At 44.0% G+C, this 25,079-nt stretch overlaps 1 protein-coding gene across 4 annotated transcripts in view; it reads right to left on the bottom strand.

Annotated features, from left to right (window-relative positions):
* Positions 1 to 25,079, bottom strand: part of LOC106563215 (protein unc-13 homolog B) — a 125,931-nt gene that overhangs the window by 79,992 nt on the left and 20,860 nt on the right. For all 4 annotated transcript variants that reach the window (XM_014128569.2, XM_045690006.1, XM_045690008.1 and 1 more), the window contains exon 3: positions 2,765 to 2,864. In XM_014128569.2, the coding sequence (XP_013984044.1) occupies positions 2,765 to 2,864 (100 nt within the window). The remainder of the gene's footprint in view (positions 1 to 2,764; positions 2,865 to 25,079) is intronic.

Genomic DNA, 25,079 nt, shown 5'->3' with positions numbered 1-25,079 from the left:
TTGCTTTATCTTGGCCATGTCGCAGTTGTAAATGAGAACTTGTTCTCAACTGGCCTACCTGGTTAATAAATAAAGGTGAACAATAAATAAATTAAAGCACAGAAACATTAAGGCTCTCCTCTATGTCACTTCCTGGAGCACCCTGTCGCGGAAACAGTGAGAGACAACACAATCAAAGACAACACCATCACAGTCAGTGTAAACATAAGCCATCGGTTCAATTAGACAATCCCATGTAGGTTCTTAAACATTACATAGGCTAAGCTCTAGCAGTGGACACAAAACACCCTCAGAGTTGTATTTGTATCCCTAAAGAACAATATCCTGTCTATAATGACTGAGCAGCATAGCACAGGCGCTATGGAAACAGCCCTAGAAATAAGGTGAGCTGGGGTGTACGGTGTATATATGGATCCATAGCTTTCGCTACATTCCCGTTTTCTGTCAGCCCTGGTGGCCTGAGCCGGTCTCTTGGTGGGGATGGCCATTATCTCACAAGGAAATTGTAGTCTGGACTGGACTCTAGTCTCCAAGGCCCTCTGGCTAGCATATAAAGAAGCCTGGCCTGACAAACCAAAATACCATTTGGCAATCTGCTATCTCATTAAGAGGAGAAAGGTACATCCATCCACTTAAGTACTCTGTGAGTCAATTACATAGTATGCAATCAATATCAATTATGTGAATCTGTTACATTAAAAGGTTGACCCACAGAACCAACAGGCTACAGCTTTCTGGCAAGGAAACACGTCATTGGAGAAGAAATCCAGCAGAGCCAGTTTCAAGTTAACAGTAAACATCAATAGATACAAATGTTGCCATGCCAATGCCATGTCCTAGCGCTTCAACCGATTACCTCAGCTGGATCACACAGTGTCCTGTTCATTGGTATAGGACTTCTAGTTTGACATTTCACATAAACATGATTTAAATACAGGAGTAACAGGTGCTAACACATTGGGTTTCATGAACAGTACTACAGAACCAAGCATATACACTCAGAAACATCCTTGAGACAGATGTGGAAAAATATAAGAATTGCATACACAGACGTGCACACACAGGAGTAAGCCTAGAGCTAAAAACAGCACAGCCTACATACGGAACACTGAAAAGAGGAAATTAGATGAGTAACCATGAGGAAGTGAATAGCTGTGAGAACAGGTAAGCTAACTTTCCCGAAACAACCCACCTGGCAGGCCACAACGGGGGGAAAAAAACATTCCTGGAAATCCCCGACTGTGGCCTGCTCTCACGTATTACTGTCTGAAAATCATAAACCTGAACTGTAGCTACATAGCATTAGCATCAGAGGCAGACTAGCTGCCCTGCTCTCACCTGTCTGAGTGGAAGAGTACTCAGGTGGTTGCGTCTGCTGCATAATTCCAAAAGACAATCAGCCTTAATCAAATAAAGGTGTTAGTGGCTGAGCATGGAGGATATACTGTACTGTTACAATAAGTCTGTTGAGCTCAGAGCCATAGACCCTCCCTTCATCGTTCCTCTCTGATCATCATTGAAACAAAACAAACCTGATGTTACCTGATTCTATGTTGACACTGTATGAAAATGTGACACTTGACACTTACAGAGCCTCCAGACAGACTACTGGTATTCTATCCGCCACACACAGCAAGTATGTTGTGGCTTATACGACATACACTACATGACCAAAAGTATGTGGACACCTGCTTGTTGAACATCTCATTCCAAAAATATGGGCAATAATATGGAGTTGGTCCCCGCTTTGCTGCTATAACAGCCTCCACTCTTCTGGGAAGGCTCTCCACTAGATGTTGGAACATTGCTGCGGGGACTTGCTTCCATTCAGCCACAAGAGCATTAGTGAGGTCGGGCACTGATGTTGGGCGATTAGGCCTGGTTCGCAGTCGGCGTTCCAATTCATCCCAAAGGTGTTCGATGGGATTGAGGTCAGGGCTCTGTACAGCCCAGTCAAGTTCTTCCACACCGATCTTGAAAAAACATTTCTGTGTGGACTTGGCTTTATGCACCAGGGCTTTGTCATGCTGAAACAGGAAAAGGCCTTCCCCAAACTGTCGCCACAAAGTTTGAAGCACAGAATCGTCTAGAATGTCATTGTATGCTGTAGCGTTAAGATTTCCCTTCACTGGAACTAAGGGGCCTGGCCCGAACCATGAAAATCAGCCCCAGACCATTATTCCTCCTCCACTAAACTTTAAAAAGCTGGCACTATGCATTGGGGCAGGAAGCATTCTCCCGGCATCCGACAAACCCAGATTCATCCATCGGACTGCCAGATGGTTAAGCATGATTCATCACTCCAGAGTACACATTTCCACTGCTCCAGTCCAATGCTGGCAAGCTTTACACCACTCCAGCTGACACTTGGCATTGCGCATGGTGATCATAGGCTTGTGTGCGGCTGCTCGGCCATGGAAACCCATTTCAGGAAGCTCCCGACGAACAGTTCTTGTGCTGACGTTGCTTCCAGCGGCAGTTTGGAACTCGGTAGTGAGTGTTGCAACCGAGGACAGACAAATTTTATGCATTATACACTTCAGCAATCCTGTTCTGTGAGCTTGTGTGGCCTATCACTTCGTATTAAAAATGTGTGTGACTGTACTGTCGGTCAGTGTATCAGTGTTCCGTTACTTGTCGTGTTTTGTGGACGTCAGGAAGAGAAGCTGCTGCAAAATTATTTGGGGATCCAAATAAAACAAAGACTGAGTGCATAGGACAGGAATAGAGAGGTCTAAGAAGTGTGTGGTTACTGGTCACTTACAACATGAAGTCCTGCTCCCAGCATGGCTGGTCGCCTCGCACGGTAATGGAGGTGCTCTTGACATTCTGCACCTTCAGCGTCACATAGCTATTGAACTTACCTGCAACACAGAAAGGAGGGAAAAGAGGTGAAAAGCCTGCATATAATGACATGAAGTAATGGTGGGAAGAGGTACTGATATATAATATTCGTACTAACAGTACTTATGCTCACCACATTACAAAGATAGATTGTCATGTTGAAAGCAAAAAAAGAGTAGATTACTGCGTACACGTAGGAGACCAAGTCTCCATATTACTTTGTCTTTATAGGACATCAGCAGTAATCTGCACAACATCAAATGATTTGCCAGATGGATAGCTTCTGTGTACAGGTAAGACAGACAATTGTAGTGGCAGACGTTGCAATGATGGGATAGTAACAGTAATGCTAGATTGGCCAACTGCTTCACTTTGGCTTTGTGTGACTGAAGGACAGTCGGCGACGTAGGTGAGAGTGAAAGCAGATAAGTCAGTTTCCCCATCCATTCCCCCCACCGCCCTGCACCCAGACCAATTCACTGACCCTGGTAATCTCACCACAGAGGAGTGCCACATAGCCAGGCAGGCAGCAGATATAGCCTAGCCATCCATCGTCTCTCCTGGCTGATGTGATTCACTCACTGCAGAGCAGCCACCCTAATATAGCTCTGGGCATGATCAAAATTTCACCTCTGACACTGAGACATAGGCCAGTACAGTAGGACTACGTGATGCAGAGACAGAAGAGACCAGCTTCTACAGCAGAAAAGGTCTCCGTCATCTCTCATACCATCAATTTAAAGACCAATGTTAAAAGACCTTGATTTATAAACATATTTAAAAGTCATCACTGTGAAGGAGGTAGTGGCAAATCATTTCATATTTATTGTAGGGGCAGATGTGGCACCACAGTTCACAAAGAGGTGGGGCCAACATCTTTCTCCTGATCATGACCAGTTAAAACCCCGGAACCTAGTTGTATGAGGGGCCTTAAGGAGAAGTGTATCTATAATTCTTTCAATAACTGTTGTAAATTTTATCAATGTTTATGATGAGTATTTTTGTAAATTGATGTGCTCCTTCACCGGAAATTTTGGTGGGAATACATTTTCTGAACATCACGCGCCAATGTAAAATGGGGTTTATGGATATAAATATGAACTTTATCAAGCAAAACATACATGTATTTTGTAACATTGAGTCCTGGGAGTGTCATCTGATGAAGATCATCAAAGGTTAGTGATTAATTGTAGCTGCATTTCTGGTTTTTGTGACGCCTCTCCTTGCTTGGAAAATGGCTGTGTGGTTTTTCTTGTCCCGGCGCTGTCCTAACATCTAAAGCTATGCTTTCGCCGTAAAGCCTTTTTGAAGTCGGACACTGTGGTTGGATTAAGGAGAATCTTATCTTTAAAATGGTGTATAATACTTGTATGTTTGAGAAATTTGAATTATGAGATTTTTGTGGTTTTTAATTTGCCGCCCTGCTATTTCACTGGCTGTTGATTGTGTGTACCGCGGGTGGGACGCTACCGTCCCAGATGTCCCAGAGAGATTAATGCAACCACTGTGTCAGATTTTAAACACCCATTTTTCAAGCTAGCATATAATGTCACAAAAAACAAAACCACAGCTAAATGCAGCACTAACCTTTGATGATCTTCATCAGATGACACACCTAGGACATTATGTTATACAATACATGCATGTTTTGTTCAATCAAGTTCATATTTATATCAAAAACCAGCTTTTTACATTAGCATGTGACGTTCAGAACTAGCATAACCCCCGCAAACCTCCGGTGAATTTACTAAATTACTCACGATAAACGTTCACAAAAAACACAACAATTATTTTAAGAATTATAGATACAGAACTCCTTTGTGCAATCGAGGTGTCCGATTTTAAAATAGCTTTTCGGTGAAAGCACATTTTACAATATTCTGAGTAGATAGCCCAGCCATCACGGCTAGCTATTTAGACACCCACCAAGTTTAGCCCTGACCAAACTCCGATTTACTATTAGAAAAGTTTGATTACCTTTGGTGTTCTTCGTCAGAATGCACTCCCAGGACTGCTACTTCAATAACAAATGTTGGTTTGGTTCAAAATATTCCATTGTTATATCCAAATAACGGCGTTTTGTTCGTGCGTTCAAGACACTATCCGAAGTGTAAATAAGGGTCACGAGCATGGCGCATTTAGTGACAAAAGATTTCTAAATATTCCATTACCGTACTTCGAAGCATGTCAACCGCTGTTTAAAATCAGTTTTTATGCCATTTTTCTCGTAAAAAAGCGATAATATTCCAACCGGGAATCTGCGTTTAGGTAAACAGACGAAAGAAAATAAAGCACGGGGTCGACTCGGGCACGAGCCTGAGTCTCACAGTACTGTAACCAGCCACTATCCAAACGCGCTACTTTTTTTCAGCCAGAGCCTGCAAAGCCACGATTCAGCTTTTTGCCGCCTTCTGAGAGCCCATGGGAGCCGTAGGCAGTGTCACGTAACAGCAGAGATCCCCTGTAATGGATAGAGATAATCAAGAAGGGCAAGAAATTGTCAGACAGGGCACTTCCTGCATGGAATCTTCTCAGGTTTTGGCCTGCCAAATGAGTTCTGTTATACTCACAGACACCATTCAAACAGTTTTAGAAACTTTGGAGTGTTTTCTATCCAAAGCTAATAATTATATGCATATTCTAGTTTCTAGGCAGGAGTAATAATCAGATTAAATCGGGTATGTTTTTTATCCGGCCGTGAAAATACTGCCCCCTAGCCATTACAGGTTAAGTATGAGAAACTAGGAGCCTGACCAAGGGGTCAAACACAACCAGAATCGTTTGAGCTACCGGTTGAACCAGCAGATACAGCCATAAAAGACCAGCTGACTGAAGGAGCAATTGGGGGACCAGAACCACACCCAACCACGGTAGCCCTTTTCCAGCAACTTTTCACCTGCCTTGAGAGGAGGGACGAAGACCTCAAGCAGGAGTTCCGGGGCCTACGCCAATCTATCCTCACAGCTCCTCACCAAGAGGAACTCGTCAGTGAGAGCCCAAGATTGGGTCTTCCAACACCAGGACGACAAAGGCTCAACGCAGCAGGGACTTCCACTCCACAGCAGGATCCCCAAGCAGTGATAAGGCCAGCCCCAGGAGACCAGTCCAGCAGTGTTAACGTCCATCTTCCAGCATTCCTGAGGAAGGAGCCAAAGATGCCCTCATACCAACAGGGGGAGGACATTAAACTACTTGCTGAGGCTTGAGCGCATGGCCAAGACATGGCAGTGGCCGGAGGTAGAGTGGGCCTGCAGGCTTGTCCCATTGCTCACGGGCAAGGCCTTAGAGGCTTACACAGCAATGGATGAGAGGCTGTCCAATGTCTACAGGGCTTGAAGGAAGCGCTGCTGGTGAAGTTCGACATCTCCCTGGAGACCTACCGTCAACGCTTCAGAGCTGCATCGACGCCATCGGGTGAGTTGCCGACAGAGACGTACCACCGCCTCAAGGGTCTCTACCGACGATGGGTTCGACCAGAGAAGACACAGGACAAAAATCGGTGAGGTCATCATCCTCGAGCAACTTCTACAAGTTCTACCACGCGACATTCAAACCGGGTCCGAGAGCATGAGCCCAAGGACGGGCTTATGGCGGCCAAGCTTGCACTGTAGTACCTTAACATCAGACTGGCAAACTGACTGCTCATTTAGCTGACCCCCCCCCACACTTCCCAACAGATCAGAGAGTACAGGCACTTCCCTCCCCAAAATCATCTCAAAAGGTAGCTTCTCCATTACCCCAACTTTGAGGAGGTATTTCTGACCCTGAATCTCAACTGTGAGCTCAGCTGTGGGCTGCTGTGACTGGTCACCATGGACACATTGGATCAGTGTCTGGTGACCGTAATCAATGTCATTAACAGGTACATTACCTTTTCTGATCAACGACAGGGAACTGCCAGTGTCAATCATTGCAGTAAGACTTTTACCATTCACTTTTACAGGTACCAAGCCTGACCCTTCCCCAGTCTGTCTATTCTGAACACCATCCCCCTCTCTGGGCACATAACAGGAACCTGAGAGCTTGGATTTACGTAGCGGAAGCTTTGTGCCCCTGCTGTCGGCAGTAAAAACAGGTCAGACCCCTCCCATCAGAGCAAACTGCATGATCCCTTACCTCCCTCCTCAGAGACACATACCTCCCAGAGTTACCTCCATCTCTGGCGTCTCTGATGTCCCTTGTCTCTGAGACTCCTTGGAGCGGGTGCTGCAGGTCGTGGTGGGCCCCCTTTACGTGCATTAATGTGTCATGCTCAGTTGTCACTCGTGCCCAGGCCATAGCTGGTTTACAACCTCTGCCTGACTTCTGTGATAGTCTGTGCGAGGGGGGAACCAAAGGGCCCAGAAAGTCACGCCGCCAGCGGCGTCTGCAGAAGTATGTGGGAGCCCCTATACCTGTTGCTGATGTGTCTGGGTTAGAGGTGCAATGGGATGTTCCACAAACTTTTGCTACACTGCAGAAGTCTGACGCAACCTTGAAAGGTTTATTTGACAAGGCCTTCGCTGGGGACAGTCAATCCTCCTGTGGGGGGATTTACACGGTAGACAACCACATGCTCTACCTTGGGTCAGAGGCAGATAGATGGCACCACCAACTTCCTGCTACCTGTAGACCACTTGTTCTCAACCTTGCACATACAGTTCCATGGGCAGGTCATCTAGGGCAACATAAGACCTATCTCAGTCTAGGCTGCCATTTCTTTTGGCCCTCCATGTATACTGATGTACAAACATACTGCAAAACATGCGCCACGTGCCAGAAAACCAGCGCTGTCCATAGGTCTGACCAGGCTCTTCTATGTTCACTGCCAGTTATCTACCCCATTCAAGAGAATTGCAATGGACATTGTTGGACCCTTGGAGAAGAGTAGCGTAGGTTACAAGTATATATTGGTGATCTGTGACTATGCCACCCGGTTCCCAGAAGCCTTCCCACACCGTTCCATAACCACTCCAAAAATAATCAGTGCTCTTGTTCAGCTCTTCTCTCGTGTAGGAATCCCAGAAGAAATCCTGACGGACCAAGGGACAAACTTCACCTCGCGACTGATGGTTCAACTCCACCGACAGCTGGGCAGTAAAGGCTTGGGGACCACTCCCTACCATCCCCAAACAGATGGGCTCGTAGAGAGGTTCAATCAAACACTCAAGAACATGCTGAGGAAGTTTGTGGCCAACACTGGTAAATACTGGGATAAGTGGTTACCCTTTCTGCTTACAGGGAGGTGCCTCAGGCATCGACAGGTTTCTCGCCATTCAAGCTCCTCTATGGGTGGCCAGTGCAGGGACCACTGGACCTGCTGAAGAAGGGCTGGGAAGGTTCCCCAGTAGCCACCTCAAGACAGGGGATTGTCCAGTACGTCTTCCAGATGCGAGACAGGCTGGAGCGGTACCGAGAGGAAGCTAGGGCAAACCTTCAGCAAGCCCAGAAGGTCCAGAAGAGAGGGTATGACCAGCACGCTCGCCACAGAGAGTTTGAGTCAGGACAGAAAGTCCTGTTCCTCCTTCCCTCGTCTACCAGCAAGCTTATTGCGCAGTGGCCGTACCTAATCGGGAGGAAGATGGGCCCGGTGACCTATGAGGTGCTGCACCCGGACAAGGGTAAGAAGAAGCAAACCTACCATGTGAACCTCCTCAAGGCCTGGGAAGAGAAAGTCCTTTCTGGTCCGCAGAGTAGAAGAAGAGGACGAGTCGGATGGGGTCACAGAGGCATGGAAAGAATGAGCAGAAGTCATACTGGCTCACCTAGAAGAAGACAAGTGAGATGAGCTGAAGCAGCTGTTTGGCAAGTATACGGCCCTCTTCGGTCAGAGGCCAGGAAGAACCAAAGTCCTGGAACACGTCATCCATTTGAAGCCTGGCCTGAACCCTGTCCGCCAGCATACTTACCGTGTGCCTGAGAGGCTGGTGGTAGCCCTCAAGGAAGAGGTCCACACTATGATAGAGATGGATATTGTCCAGCCATCATTAAGTGAATGGAGCAGCCCTATTGTCATTGTCCCAAAGAAGGATGGCTCTTTGCGCGTCAGCATGGACTTCCATAAGGTGAATGCCATCTCCCAGTTTGATGCCTACCCCATGCCCCGCATTGACGACTTACTGGAGAGAATAGGTAGAGCTCATTACATCACCACATTGGATCTCTGCAAAGGGTACTGGCAAGTGTCCCTGGACAAAGAATCCAAGGCCTACACTGCTTTCCAGATGCCGATGGGCCTGTTCATGCCGATTGGGGCCCCTGAGACTTTCCAGAGGCTGATGGACAAGGTCCTCCAGGACTGTGACGATTACTGCACAGCCACTCCTGGGAGGTGCACATACAGCATCTTAGCAGAGTCCTAGGGAAGATCCATGATGCAGGACTCACGCTTAACCTCCTGAAGTGTGAGTGGGTGAAACAGGAGACAAAGTACCTGGGTTACCAGGTGCGTAAGGGTGAAGTTCGGCTTCAGGTGGACAAAGTGGAGTCCATCAGGAACAGCCCTCAACCCAGAACCAAGACAGGTGAAGTCCTTCCTAGGCCTGGCAGGGTGGTACCGGAGATTCATTCCATAGTTCTCGACCATCGCTGTCCCTCTGACCAACGTCACTTCAAAAAGGTGGCCAGCAACCATGTGAAGTGGACTGAGGAGTGTGAGGAAGCCTTCATGATGCTGAAAAAACAACTGTGCTCATTCCCTGTTCTCCAGACCCCTGATTTTCAGAAAAGGTTTGTCGTGCAGGTGGACGCTTCGGCTGTGGGAATTGAAGCTGTACTGGCCCAAGGGGAGCCAGGAGAAGAGCTTCCCGTACTGTACCCGAGTCGGAAGCTGTTGCCCAGGGAAACCAGGTATTCGACAATCGAGAAGGAGTGCCGGGCTATAAAGTGGGCCATAGATAGCCTCCGTTACTACCTTCTTGGGAGGGAATTTGACCTGCACACAGACCACAGAGCACTGACCTGGATCCAGACCATGAAGGACTGGAATTCTCATGTCACCAGGTGGTATCTGGAGCTCCAGCCCTTCAGGTTCTGTGTCCATCACAAGGCAGGAAAAGAAAACATCACGGCGGACTACCTATCAAGGCTCCCGAACCTGGTCGCTTCAGGAGAGGATGAAGGTAATGTGATGTAGAAGTCAGTCACTGGCCGCGGGCAGCATTTGGTACTTTAACGCACGCACACATTCATCACTCCTCCTTTATCAATGTGGGTCGACACACAAGTTAACTTCTCTTAGTACATACATTTCAGACTTATGTCAGTAACCGGTTATAGTATAAAGAAATAAAGAGACAAGTGTTCATATTTAATATAAGCAATATTTATTATACTTATCGATGTTATGGATGAGCGCGTTGTTTGTTTGGTTCTGCTCCTCTCTCTCCATCTCTGGAGCTTCCGGGTATGCTGATAAGGACATCGGGCTGATTTTATAGTGCCTATCCCGAATGGCTCGTTAATGTAAATGGGCATATTTAAAGACACCATGTCAGTAGTGATATGATTTGGTAAATGTTATATTGGGATATTATTTCATAAACATGTTGCAATGTATATACTTTAGTATGTTTAGTTGAATGGAAAATGTAGGTTTGAATAGGTAATTGCTTATTTAATTAGTGTTAACCTCTCTAGGGTAGGTGGCACCAAATCGTCCCACCTACGTAACAGCCAGTGGAATCTTGTGGCGCGTTATTCAAATACCTTAGAAATGCTATTACTTCAATTTCTCAAACATATGACTATTTTACACCATTTTAAAGACAAGACTCTCGTTAATCTAACCACACTGTCCGATTTCAAAAAGGCTTTACAACGAAAGCAAAACATTAGATTATGTCAGCAGAGTACCCAGCCAGAAATAGACAACAATTTTTCAAGCTAGCATATAATGTCAATAAACCCAAACCACAGCTAAATGTAGCACTAACCTTTGATGATCTTCATCAGATGACAACCCTAGGACATTATGTTATACAATACATGCATGTTTTGTTCAATCAAGTTCCTATTTATATCAAAAACCAGCTTTTTACATTAGCATGTGACTAGCATGTGACTAGCATTCCCACTGAACACTGCCGGTGAATTTACTAAATTACTCACGATAAACGTTCACAAAAAGCATAAATTATTTTAAGAATTATAGATACAGAACTCCTCTATGCACTCGATATGTCCGATTTTAAAATAGCTTTTCGGTGAAAGCACATTTTGCAATATTCTCAGTAGACAGCCCGGCATCACAGGGCTAGCTATTTAGACACCCAGCAAGTTTAGCACTCACCAAAGTCAGATTTACTATAAGAAAAATGTTATTACCTCTGCTGTCTTCGTCAGAATGCACTCCCAGGACTTCTACTTCAATAACAAATGTTGGTTTGGTCCCAAATAATCCATCGTTATAGCCAAATAGCGGCGTTTTGTTTGTGCGTTCAAGACACTATCCGAAAGGGTAAATAAGGGTGACGAGCATGGCGCAATTAGTGACAAAAAAATTCTAAATATTCCATTACCGTACTTCGAAGCATGTCAACCGCTGTTTAAAATCAATTTTTATGCCATTTTTCTCATAAAAAAGCGATAATATTCCGACCGGGAATCTGCATTTAGGTAAACAGGCCTAAAGAAAATAAAGCATGGGGTCGACTCGGGCACGCGCCTAAGCCCATAGTACTCTGATCGGCCACTTGCCAAACGAGATAAAGTGTTTCAGCCAGAGGCTGCCTCGATATCGTTCAGCTTTTTCCCGGGCTCTGAGAGCCTATGGGAGCCGTAGGAAGTGTCACGTTACAGCAAAGATCCTCAGTCTTCAATAAAAAGAGCCAAGATGAAACACAACTTGTCAGACAGGCCACTTCCTGCATGGAATCTTCTCAGGTTTTGGCCTGCCAAATGAGTTCTGTTATACTCACAGACACCATTCAAACAGTTTTAGAAACGTTAGGGTGTTTTCTATCCAAAGCCAATAATTATATGCATATTCTAGTTACTGGGCAGGAGTAGTAACCAGATTAAATCAGGTACGTTTTTTATCCGGCCGTGTCAATACTGCCCCCTAGCCCTAACAGGTTAATTGTTCTGAGAGGGGCAACCCCTACAAAAGGACCCTCACTTTCAGTTCATGGAGAGGCATTTTGGATTGAGCTGTGGATGGGGCAGCATTGTTTTTAGCTGTCCCATAAGGTACACGTTTGTTGTTTTTGTTCTGGAATCACTATGTAAATAAACACCCTTGCACAGAAGAACTTTTGCGGCTCCGCCATATTTTTATTTTGATAGAGGTTAGGTTTTCCAGTTTAGCCTTCTGGCCTACTCTACGTGACACCAAGAAACATGAGCAATGGACATTAGACCAGTGGAAATGAGGCCAAATTTGAGATTTTGGTTCCAACCGCCGTATCTTTGTGAGACGCTGAGTAGGTGAACAGATGATCTCCGCATGTGTGGTTCCCAACGTGAAGCATCGAGGAGGTATTTGCTTTGCTTGTGACACTGTCAGTGATTTATTCTGAATTCAAGGCACACTTAACCAGCATGGCTACCACAGCATTCTGCAGCAATACGCCATCCCAGCTGGTTTGCACTTAGTGGGACTATCATCTGTTTTTCAACAGGACAATGACCCAACCCACCTCCAGTCTTTGTAAGGGCTATTTGACCAAGGAGAGTGATGGAGTGCTACATCAGATGACCTGGCCTCCACAATCACCCGACCTCATCCCAATTGAGATGATTTGGGTTGAGTTGGACTGCAGAGTGAAGGAAAATAAGCCAACAAGTGCTCAGCATATGTGGGAACTCCTTCAAGACTGTTGGAAAATCATTCCAGGTGAAGTTGGTTGAGAGAATGCCAAGAGTGTGCAAAGCTGTCATCAAGGCAAAGGGTGGCTTCTTTGAAGAATCTAAAATATATTTTGAATTGTTTAACACATTTTTGGTAAACACAGGATTCTGTGTGTTATTTCATAGTTTTGATATCTTTATTTTTCCACATTGTAGAACAGTGAAGAAAAACCCTTGAATGAGTAGGTGTGTCCAAACTTTTGACTGGTACTGTATATTACAGCGGGGGAAAAAAGTATTTGATCCCCTGCTGATTTTGTACATTTGCCCATTGACAAAGAAATTATCAGTCTATAATTTTAATGGTAGGTTTATTTGAACAGCGAGAGACAGAATAACAACAAAAAAAATCCAGAAGAACGCATGTAAAAAATGTTATAAATTGATCTGCATTTTAATGAGGGAAATAAGTATTTGACCCCCTCTCAATCAGAAAGATTTCTGGCTCCCAGGTGTCTTTTATACAGGTAACGAGCTGAGATTAGGAGCACACTCTTAAAGGGAGTGCTCCTAACCGCAGCTTGTTACCTGTAAAAAAAAGACACCTGTCCACAGAAGCAATCAATCAATCAGATTCCAAACTCTCCACCATGGCCAAGACCAAAGAGCTCTCCAAGGATGTCAGGGAGAAGATTGTAGACCTACACAAGGCTGGAATGGGCTACAAGACCGTCGCCAAGCAGCTTGGTGAGAAGGTGACAACATTTGGTGCGATTATTCGCAGATGGAAGAAACACAAAAGAACTGTCAATATCCCTCGGCCTGGGGCTCCATGCAAGATCTCACCTTGTGGAGTTGCAATGATCATGAGAACGGTGAGGAATCAGCCCAGAACTACACGGGAGGATCTTGTCAATGATCTCAAGGCAGCTGGGACCATAGTCACCAAGAGAACAATTGGTAACACACTACGCCGTGAAGGACTGAAATCCTGCAGCGCCCGCAAGGTCCCCCTTCTCAAGAATACATATACATGCTCGTCTGACGTTTGCCAATGAACATCTGAATGACTCAGAGAACTGGTGGAAGTGTTGTGGTCAGATGAGACCAAAATGGAGCTCTTTGGCATCAACTCAACTCGCCGTGTTTGGAGGAGGAGGAATGCTGCCTATGACCCCAAGAACACCATCTCCACCGTCAAACATGGAGGTGGAAACATTATGCTTTGGGGGTGTTTTTCTGCTAAGGGGACAGGACAACTTCACCGCATCAAAGGGACGATGGACGGGGCCATGTACCGTCAAATCTTGGGTGAGAACCTCCTTCCCTCAGCCAGGGCATTAAAAAAATGGGTCGTGGATGGGCATCCCATAGAAAATCTGTGGATGGAGCTGAAGGTTCGAGTTGCCAAACGTCAGCCTCGAAACCATAATAACTTGGAGAAGATCTGCAAAGAAGAGTGGGACAAAATCCCTCCTGAGATGTGTGCAAACCTGGTGGCCAACTTCAAGAAACGTCTGACCTCTGATTACCAACAAGGGTTTTGCCACCAAGTACTAAGTCATGTTTTGCAGAGGGGTCAAATACTTATTTCCCTCATTAAAATGCAAATCATTTTAACATGCGTTTTTCTGGATATTTTTGTTGTTATTCTGTCTCTCACTGTTCAAATAAACCTACCATTAAAATTATAGACTGATCATTTCTTTAAGTGGGCAAACGTACAAAATCAGCAGGGGATGAAATACTTTCCCCCCCCCACTGTATTTAGTATATGTAAAGACAAGATTAAATCAAGAAATAGTCTGATGGGTGACAATATTAATATATAATTCACAAATGATAGGCTATCACATGTGAATTATGCCCAGCATAACAATGCCTTTTTTTGTGACTTTTCTAATCATAGTTGCACACCTCATGTAGCGTAGTCCATTGGCCTATATGTTTTAATAAGGTTCGTATCACAACGTAAAAGGCCAAATAACTAATTAAAATTAAGCACATTAATCCGCTTAACAAGGGGTGTAGAGCCTATCTGGCATACATTAGCATCGTGTGAGTTTCCAGTTTGGGCAAGATCATTTTCACCATAAAAAATGCACCTTTATAATAAAAGCATTACATGCATAATTGCATTTGCGGTCACTTCCGCTAAAGGAACATTTGCGCTTATAGCCTACTACCACGTGCGCATTGCTGCACTTATGTGAAGAAATAGCCTAATAGTTTAACATCTTAAGCAAAACATTCTGATCTGTTGCGTCAGCCACATTGCATAAAAAGTTGACGCTAGTCGTTGTATTAACTTGGGATCAATCGCATCCCACAACTGTCCCAGACTATGTTTGGAATATTTATTTCTTGCACAGAATAGGTCGACTGTTGTACTATGAGGGATAGATTGACATAGGCTAGAGCTTTTGCTGTTCGTTAGGCCTACTCATCTTGTTGGCTGACGAAAAGTAAATGTGGACAGTTCTTCAATATGCACACAGTGGCGTCCCCGATGTGTCCGTCTTCACTTGTAGCCTGTTAGAAAGACCCTATCACCTGACTGAGAGCCATGTGAGTGAGAGGTGGTTCGGATTGCGCAGCACACTCAGGGAGAAGGGAACAATGCAGCACTCCAGCCCGCAAAAGGCCTGAATTTTTTTTAGGGTGCATTACAGCCACAAAGAGGATGCTGCCGTGATATTTGAGGCATTATCAAGTGCTTGTCAAATTGTGAATTAGTGACAGATGTAGTGTGTACAGCCTGTGCAAAAAACAAAGCAGAGCTCATGCCTTTCAAGCAACTTTTTTCAAATCATCATGCCGCCTTACAGTGTATTAAAAATCAAAACATGTAGCTAAAGTTTGTAGAACTAAAGTTGCATTAAGAACTATAAATTAAGCATATAGGAGTACATATTTCTTTGTTAACCGGTTAACACTGAATCGCCGCATGTGAGCATTCCCTCAAATCGTTTGGAGAAAATATTTCAATTTTTTTCAGCTTTGTTCAATTGTATTCTTCATACAAAATAATTTTAAAAAATAATGCCACACAATTATGAGCAAATCTTGTCTGCTAAATTAACTAGTGTAACCCACAGCCATTTGGCATAGCCACGTCAGGACAACTCAGAGTATACTATTCTTTTTTTCCTGAAACAGACTACATTTTCTTAATATCATGCTTCTTTAGACCGGTCTAAATAATGGATTTATTGTGAAGGGGTAGGCTATATTACATGGATTTATTAGACTTTAAAAAAATGGCTTGTAGATTATGTGTGGAAGCCAGGAGATACTAAATGTGTTTATATTAATTTAATGGTCATTTACCGTGAGACTGACAATTATTTGCTTGACAATCACCGGCTGACGAAATTTAACCGCTACAGCCCCAGTGCAACCCAATAATAGGAATGTTAATGTTTTGACTTACAGGGGGATTCTGTTTTAGACAGAGACAACTGTGATGAGACATAGGACTAACAGGGTTGAGCAGTGGTTGCATCATGTAGGCCTATATAGGCTACATCTGTAATTAAAAAGTTACAGGTGCATTAACACAGTCTAGTCTTGTCATCACTATTTTTTGATTTGATTAATTCCAGTCAATCATTTTGTATTAAAAAAGGCCTAGTTAGCCTACATATCGAAGTTAGAATATAAACCAAATTTGATCACATTCTCTTAACACAAATAAATTGGCTTGGGCTATAAATATATAACGTTACCGCTTCGTTTCCCCTGACCAAATTGGACAGATCGCTAATGTTCAGGTGTAGGCTGCTACAACATTTCTGTAAAGAGTTTTTGCTTGTCCTTTTCCCGTTAGCTAAAATAATACTGGATGAAAGTGGAAAGCGTGCTCTGCTTTCTATATACGTGCGCACACACACACACACTTTATATAGGGCAGTAGGACTATCTACCTGGGAAAAGATACATGGTCACCAGTTGGTCACTTGACTTCCCAATGCCTCTCCACCTGTCTCCACAGTGGCAAACAAACATTTATTTTGCCATGGACACAAACTCAACAAAACTTCAGTTCAGTCATCAGAGCTGGTACACAATGAGAATGTACTTTAAAGAAAACAATACCGATATTTACAATTTTAGCGGTCTTTTAAGCATTCTAGTACAGTTAAATAGTTAACACACACCATGGACGTAGCGGTCTAAGGCACTGCATCTCAGTGCAAGAGGCGTCACTACAGTCCCTGGTTTGAATCCAGGCTGTATCACATCCGGCCGTGATTGGGAGTCCCATAGTGTGACGACGTCATTATAACCTGTTATGGACAGGGGGCAGTATTTTCACAGCCGGATAAAAAACGTACCCGATTTAATCTGATTATTACTCCTGCCCAGAAACTAGAATATGCATATAATTATTAGCTTTGGATAGAAAACACTCCAAAGTTTCTAAAACTGTTTGAATGGTGTCTGTGAGTATAACAGAACTCATTTGGCAGGCCAAAACCTGAGAAGATTCTGTACAGGAAGTACCCTGTCTGACCATTTCTTGGCCTTCTTTGCCATCTCTTGCAGGATCTCTGCTGTAACGTGACACTTCCTACGTCTCCCATGGGCTCTCAGAAGGTGGCAAAAAGCTGAATCGTGGCTTTGCAGGCTCTGGCTGAAAAAAAGTAGCGCGTTTGGGTAGTGGCTGGTTACAGTACTGTGAGACTCAGGCGCATGCCCGCGTCGACCGAATGCTTTGTTTTCTTTCCTCCGTTTACCTAAACGCAGATTCCCGGTCGGAATATTATCGCTTTTTTTACGAGAAAAATGGCATAAAAATTGATTTTAAACAGCGGTTGACATGCTTCGAAGTACGGTAATGGAATATTTAGAAATCTTTTGTCACGAATTGCGCCATGCTCGTGACCCTCATTTACACTTCGGATAGTGTCTAGAACGCACGAACAAAACGCCGCTATTTGGATATAACGATGGATTATTTTGGACCAAACCAACATTTGTTATTGAAGTAGCAGTCCTGGGAGTGCATTCTGACGAAGACAACAAAGGTAATCAAACTTTTGTAATAGTAAATCGGAGTTTGGTCAGGGCTAAACTTGGTCAGTGTCTAAATGGCTAGCCGTGATGGCTGGGCTATCTACTGAGAATATTGCAAAATGTGCTTTCACCGAAAAGTTATTTTAAAATCGGACATCGAGTGCATAGAGGAGTTCTGTATCTATAATTCTTAAAATAATTATGTTTTTTGTGAACGTTTATCGTGAGTAATTTAGTAAATTCACCGGATGTTTGCGGGGGGTATGCTAGTTCTGAACGTCACATGCTAATGTAAAAAAGCTGGTTTTTGATATAATTATGAACTTGATTGAACAAAACATGCATGCATTGTATAACATAATCTCCTAGGGTTGTCATCTGATGAAGATCATCAAAGGTTAGTGCTGCATTTAGCTGTGGTTTTGTTTTTTGTGACATTATATGCTAGCTTGAAAAATGGGTGTCTGATTATTTCTGGCTGGGTACTCTGCTGACATAATGTAATGTTTTGCTTTCGCTGTGAAGCCTTTTTGAAATCGGACAGTGTGGTTAGATTAACGAGAGTCTTGTCTTTAAAATGCTGTAAAATAGTCATATGTTTGAAAAATTGAAGTTTTCGGATTTTAGAGGAGTTTGTATTTCGCGCCACGCCCATCATTGGATATTGGAGCAGGTGTTCCGCTAGCGGAACGTCTAGATGTAAGAGGTTAAATAACAAATGTGTTCTTACCCGACTTGCCTAGTTAAATAAAGGTCACACACCAAAAAGTTATTTTGTTGGCATTTACGCATGTCCCCATTACCAGTAAAATATATTCAAAACATTCTTTCACTTACTTGCTGTGCTGTTTCGTTGTTCATTTGTTCAGTCGTTTCATTCTCAACCAGGATTTCCATGGAACACCATTTGGGTCTTTGCGTGTCAAAAAAAAGTTACACGTCAAATACCAATATTTGACGTGTCAAATAACACGACATCTGTTTCAGTAGCTATAGTTAGCTAACTAAACTGCTAGGTGTCATCATCAAAAACAACCCTAATTTATACGACAGTTCTTATTTGATTAATGGTGGTCGGACCGATCGATGTGAAGCTAGCCCCAATAAGGATTAGCCACAATAGCAGACTTGCAAGTTAGCCTTCAAAATAGAAGTACGGCATAATTCTACCATTTGTATTACTGTCAATGACAGACTTTTATTTTGAAGACAAACCGCAAATTCCACTATTGTGCCTAATCCTTATTGTGGCTAGCTTCACAACACATAACCCGGTGCAGTCGAGCCTCACTAGCCAGATGAAGCTAGCTGGCTGCTTTTAATGTTAGCTTTGGGCAACAGGGTTAAGTTGCTGACTAGCTATTTATTTTCACGAACTGAAGTTCAATTTCAATAGGTGAACAACAAATGGCAACCATCTTTAAAATGGCGCCGGAAGAAATGGCAGCAGTTTTACGGGCGCCCAACCAATTGTGCTATATTGTGTGGTTTTTTTTGCGTTATTTGTAACTTATTTTGTACATAATGTTTCTGCAACCATATCATACGGCAAAAAAAGAGCTTCTGGATATCAGGACAGCGATCACTCACCTCGGAATAGATTTTTTTCTTCAACAAGCAGGAGGCACAGGACATTCTCCAAACACTCGAAAGGGGCAACTTCCCCGTTATTTGCAAAAGGAAGAAACACAGGTACAGGGGACACAGAGCGGGATGCCTCGTGAGGACCCGCAGAAGATGAGTGGGAAAGCTGCCGTTACCGTCAATATTACTCGCCGACGTGCAATCATTGGACAATAAATTAGACGAGGTACGATCACGAATATCCTACCAACGGGACATCAAAAACTAATATCCTATGTTTCACGGAATCGTGGCTGAATGACGACATGGAAATTCAGCTAGCGGGATATACGCTGCACCGGCAAGATAGAACAGCACACTACGGTAAGATGAGGTGGGGGGCGGTCTGTGCATATTTGTAAAAAAAAAAAAGCTGATGCACAAAATCTGAGGAAGTCTCTAGATTTTGCTCGCCTGAAGTAGAGTATATTGTGATAAATTGCAGGCCACACTACTTGCCTAGAGAGTTTTCAGCTATACTTTTCGTGGCTGTTTATTAACCACCACAGACAGATGCTGGCACTAAGACCGCACTCAGTCAGCTGTATAAGGAAATAAGCAAACAGGAAACCACTCACCCAGAGGCGCCGCTCCTAGTGGGAGGAGACTAATGCAGGGAAACTTAAATCAGTTCTACCAAATTTCTATCAACATGTTAAATGTGCAACCAGAGGGAAAAAAAATCCAGATCACCTGTACTCAACACACAGACGTGTACAAAGCTCTCCCTCGCCCTCCATTTGGTAAATCCGACCACAACTCTATCCTCCTGATTCCTGCTTACAAGCAAAAATTAAAGCAGGAAAGACCAGTGACTAAGTCTATAAAAAAAGTCGTCAGATGAAGCAGGTGCTAAACTACAGGACTGTATTGCTATGACAGACTGGAACGTGTTCCGGGATTCTTCCGATGGCATTGAGGAGTACACCACATCAGTCACTGGCTTTATCATTAAGTGCATCGAGGACGTCATCCCCACAGTGACTGTACGTACATACCCCAACCAGAAGCCATGGATTACAGGCAACATTCGCACTGAGCTAAAGGGTAGAGCTGCCGCTTTCAAGGTGCGGGACTCTAACCCGGAAGCTTACAAGAAATCCTGCTATGCCCTGCGACGAATCATAAAACAGGCAAAGCGTCAATACAGGGCTAAGATTGAATCATACGACACCGGCTCCGACGCTCGTCTTATGTGGCAGGGCTTGCAAACTATTACAGACTACAAAGGGAAGCACAGCCGCAAGGTGCCCAGTGACACGAGCCTACCAGATGAGCTAAATCACTTCTATGCTCGCTTCGAGGCAAGCAACACTGAGGCATGCATGAGAGCATCAGCTGTTCGGGACGACTGTGTGATCACGCTCTCCATAGCCGACGTGAGTAAGACCTTTAAACAGGTCAACATACACAAGGCTGCGGGGCCAGACAGATTACCAGGACGTGCGCTCTGGGCATGTGCTGACCAACGGCAGGTGCCTTCACTGACATTTTCAACATGTCCCTGATTGAGTCTGTAATACTGACATGTTTCAAGCAGACCACCATAGTCCCTGTGCCCAAGAATACAAAGGCAACCTACCTAAATGACTACAGACCCGTAGCACTCACGTCCATAGCCATGAAGTGCTTTGAAAGGCTGTTAATGGCTCACATCAACACCATTATCCCAGAAACCCTAGACCCACTCCAATTTGCATACCACCCAAACAGATCCACAAATGATGCAATCTCTATTGCACTCCACACTGCCCTTTCCCACCTGGACAAAAGGAACAATTATGTGAGAACGCTATTCATTGACTACAGCTCAGCGTTCAACACCATTGTACCCTCAAAACTTATCACTAAGCTAAGGATCCTGGACTTCCTGACGGGCCGCCCCCAGGTGGTGAGGGTAAGTAGCAACACATCTGCCACACTGATCCTCAACACTGGAGCCCCCCAGGGGTGCGTGCTCAGTCCCCTGCTGTACTCCCTGTTCACCTACAACTGCATGGCCAGACTCCAACACCATCATTAAGTTTGCTGATGACACAACAGTGGTAGGCCTGATCACCGACAACAACGAGACAGCCTATAGGGAGGAGGTCAAACCTGGCCGGGTGGTGCCAGAGTAACAACCTGTCCCTCAACGTAACCAAGACTAAGGAGATGATTGTGGACAACAGGAAAAGGAGGACCAAGCACGCCCCCATTCTCATCGACGAGGCTGTAGTGGAGCTGGTTGAGAGCTTCAAGTTCCTTGGTGTCCACATCACCAACAAACTAGAATGGTCCAAACACACCAAGACAGTCGTGAAGAGGGCACGACAAAGCCTATTCCCCTCAGGAAACTAAAAAGATTTGGCATGGGTCCTGAGATCCTCAAAAGGTTCTACAGCTGCAATATCGAGAGCATCCTGACTGGTTGCATCACTGCCTGGTATGGCAATTAGAGGTCGACCAATTAATCAGAATGGCCGATTAATTAGGGCCGATTTCAAGTTAACAAATCGGTAATCGGTATTTTTAGACACCGATTTGCCGATTTTTTTATACACCTTTATTTAACTAGGCAAGTCAGGTAAGAACACATTCTTATTTTCAATGACGGCCTAGGAACGGTGGGTTAACTGCCTTGTTCAGGGGCAGAACGACAGATTTTTACCTTGTCAGCTCGGGGATTCGTTTTTGCAACCTTCCGGTTACTAGTCCAACGCTCTAACCACCTGCCTTACATTGCACTCCACAAGGAGCCTACATGGCAGGCTGACTTCCTGTTACGCGAGGGGAGCAAGAAGCCAAGGTAAGTTGCTAGCTAGCATTAAACTTCTCATAACAACAATCAATCTTAACATAATCACTGGTTAACTACACATGGTTGATGATATTACTAGTTTATCTAGCGTGTCCTGCATTGCATATAATCGATGCGGTGCCTGTTAATTTCTCATTGAATCACAGCCTACTTCGACAAACGGGTGATGTTTTAACAAGCACATTTGCGAAAAAAGCACTGTCGTTACACCAATGTACCTAACCATAAACATCAATGCCTTTCTTTAAAATCAATACACAGGTATATATTTTTAAACCTGCATATTTAGTTAATATTGCCTGCTAACATGAATTTCTTATAACTGGGGAAATTGTGTCACTTCTCTTGCGTTCCGTGCAATCAGTCAGGGTATATGTAGCAGTTTGGGCCGCCTGGCTCATTGCGAACTGTGTGAAGTCCATTTATTCCTAACAAAGGCCGTAATTAATTATGACATAACATTGAAGGTTGTACAATGTAACAGCAATATTTAGACTTAGGGATGCCATCCATTAGATCAAATACGGAACGGTTCCGTATTTCACTGAAAGAATAAATGTTTTGTTTTCGAAATGATAGTTTCCGGATTCGACCATTTTAATGACCAAAGGCTCGTATTTCTGTGTGTTATAATTAAGTCTATGATTTGATAGAGCAGTCTGAGCGATGGCAGGCACCAGCAGGCTCGTAAGCATTCATTCAAACAGCACTTTCGTGTCTACAAAACATTAGGAACACCTGCTCTTTCCATGACAGACTGACCAGGTGAATCCAGGTGAAAGCTATGATCCCTTATTTATGTCACTCATCTACACTTTCAATTAGTGTAGACGAAGGGGACGAGACAGGTCAATGAATGATTTTTAAGCCTTGTGACAATTGTGAAATTGATTGTGTATGTGTGCCGTTCAGAGGGTGAATGGGCAAGACAAAATATTTAAGTATCTTTGAACGTGGTAGTAGGTGCCAGGAGCACCAGTTTGAGTGTGTCAAGAACTGTAACGCTGCAGGGTTGTGTGTATCAAGAATGGTCCACCACCCAAAGGACATCCAGCCAACTTGACACAACTGTGGGAAGCATTGGAGTAAACATGGGCCAGTGTCCCTGTGCAATGCTTTTGACACCTTGAAGAGTCCATGCCTCAAGGGCACAAGGGTGAGACATGCAATATTAGGAAGGTGTTCTTAATGTTTTGTACACTCAGTATAGGTCTCCAGCGGGGACATCAGGTAAACAGCCAGGCCTAGAGCTCTGGGTTGAGAAGAAACAGGTCTAATTAGAGTATCAGGAGGCCAGTCAGCAATACAGACATTACGACCATGATCTGGAGACACTCCCCATCTCCCCCTTACTAATTAGATGCCCCATGCCTCGTCTTGGACCAACACTTGCTGCTTTTCATGAATACAAGTTCAAAGAGGAGGAGGAGGCCTGGATTAGATCAGAGCCACTTAGTGATTGTGGTCTCTCTCTGAAAGGGCTCTTCCACCTTGCACAAAGGACTGATAGCATCTTACCAGAAAGAAACGACCAGCCTCTGTCATAACACACACGCACACATGCACACACACAGAGAGCACGCTTGGATTGTCGTGTGGACCGACCATCAAACAGCAGCTGTCCAACTTTGATCATGAAATGATAGCAGACTTTGATCGGTACCCACACTCTGAAAGTAGACAGAAGATCTGTCCAGGTTACTGAGTCATACGAACGACGGAACCCCTCGGTCTGTCGCTCCAACTCATCACACATGCCTTAGTCAAGTGTCTTCATTCATTATTGACACATCATCAGTTTTCCAATAAATTAGTCAGAAAAACACGGATGGTTGGAAGGCTGACATTTACAATTTGGACCTCTCATTAATGTTGTATGGCATAGAAGACATATTCCTCTGTCACAGGACACACCTGGGTAGTTGTGTTTTAAGAAAAGTGTATAATGTAAGTGGTAGGTAAGTATTTGCAAGTAGCACTAACAATCAAATGTATGCGTATATTTGTATTCTGGGCCAATTCATGTCAAGCCCGACCAGTCAGTTTTTCCACTGCAAATTAATCTATCCAAAGTCAAAATATTTAGCTGTAGTTGGGTTAAAATTGTTGAATAATAATCAAAATTCATCAAATCGGACTCCGTAATCTTGTGTATCCAAATGCAATACGGCCTGTGCGTCTCTGATGGCTCTTGCCAGGTCACTAACCGTTGCATCACCAGGGTAAGGCTATTGTACATGTGTCTATCTTGCACTGTCATGCAACTATTAAGAGACTAGAGACAATGAGCTAATTCTAAACAACTAGCGTTCTCGTATTAACTAATTGAGTCAAGTAAAAGCATGGATGTAAAGGTGGAACACAAAAGCATGTGTGCAAATTTAAATTAGAATTTACCAATCCAAAATTATGAATGTAAAGTCAATCAAAGAGTTACTCTGTAAGTGAGGAATGCATTTACTCAATCAACTAATAGGTTTATTAGTCCCGAATGAATTAACACCCAAACAATAGCAGTGTACATGGAATATATAATAGACATTTACTCTGTTTTATTTTGTATCACAATGTCTATCACAATAACACAGTCATGGGGCTTATGCAATAGGAGTGAGAGCAAACAGTATAGGTATTTACCTAAGTGGAGGGCGTGGGGATTTGGATTTTGCCAGCACTGATCTGAGCAGTAGTGGCGTGTATTCAGGGATGCCAAGGGAAACTAGGCTACAACAAAATATTGGCCAAGAAAAAAATGTATTGTCTCTCTGTTTACAAATTGTATTTCAATTTGCAATTTCTCCTCACTGGAGAAAGGATCCGAGCAAACGAAACAGCACCCCTTTGTCTCTGTGTGTAGCCCATCTATCTATCGACAGATCTATCTGATGCGGTCTGGTCAAAAAGTTTGACATTTTTGCCGCCCGTAGCATTGAATGCAAGGGAAGCCAGCGGGCATTTGACCTACCCTGATAAAAAAGTATTAAAATAATATTCAAATCAGCATTGAGCTAAACTGAGTGAGCTC

This window comes from Salmo salar, chromosome ssa11 (genome assembly GCF_905237065.1).
Source record: "Salmo salar chromosome ssa11, Ssal_v3.1, whole genome shotgun sequence".
Taxonomy (NCBI): domain Eukaryota; kingdom Metazoa; phylum Chordata; class Actinopteri; order Salmoniformes; family Salmonidae; genus Salmo; species Salmo salar.
Note: the sequence above shows the minus strand (reverse complement) of the source record. Positions and strands in the feature narration are given on the sequence as shown.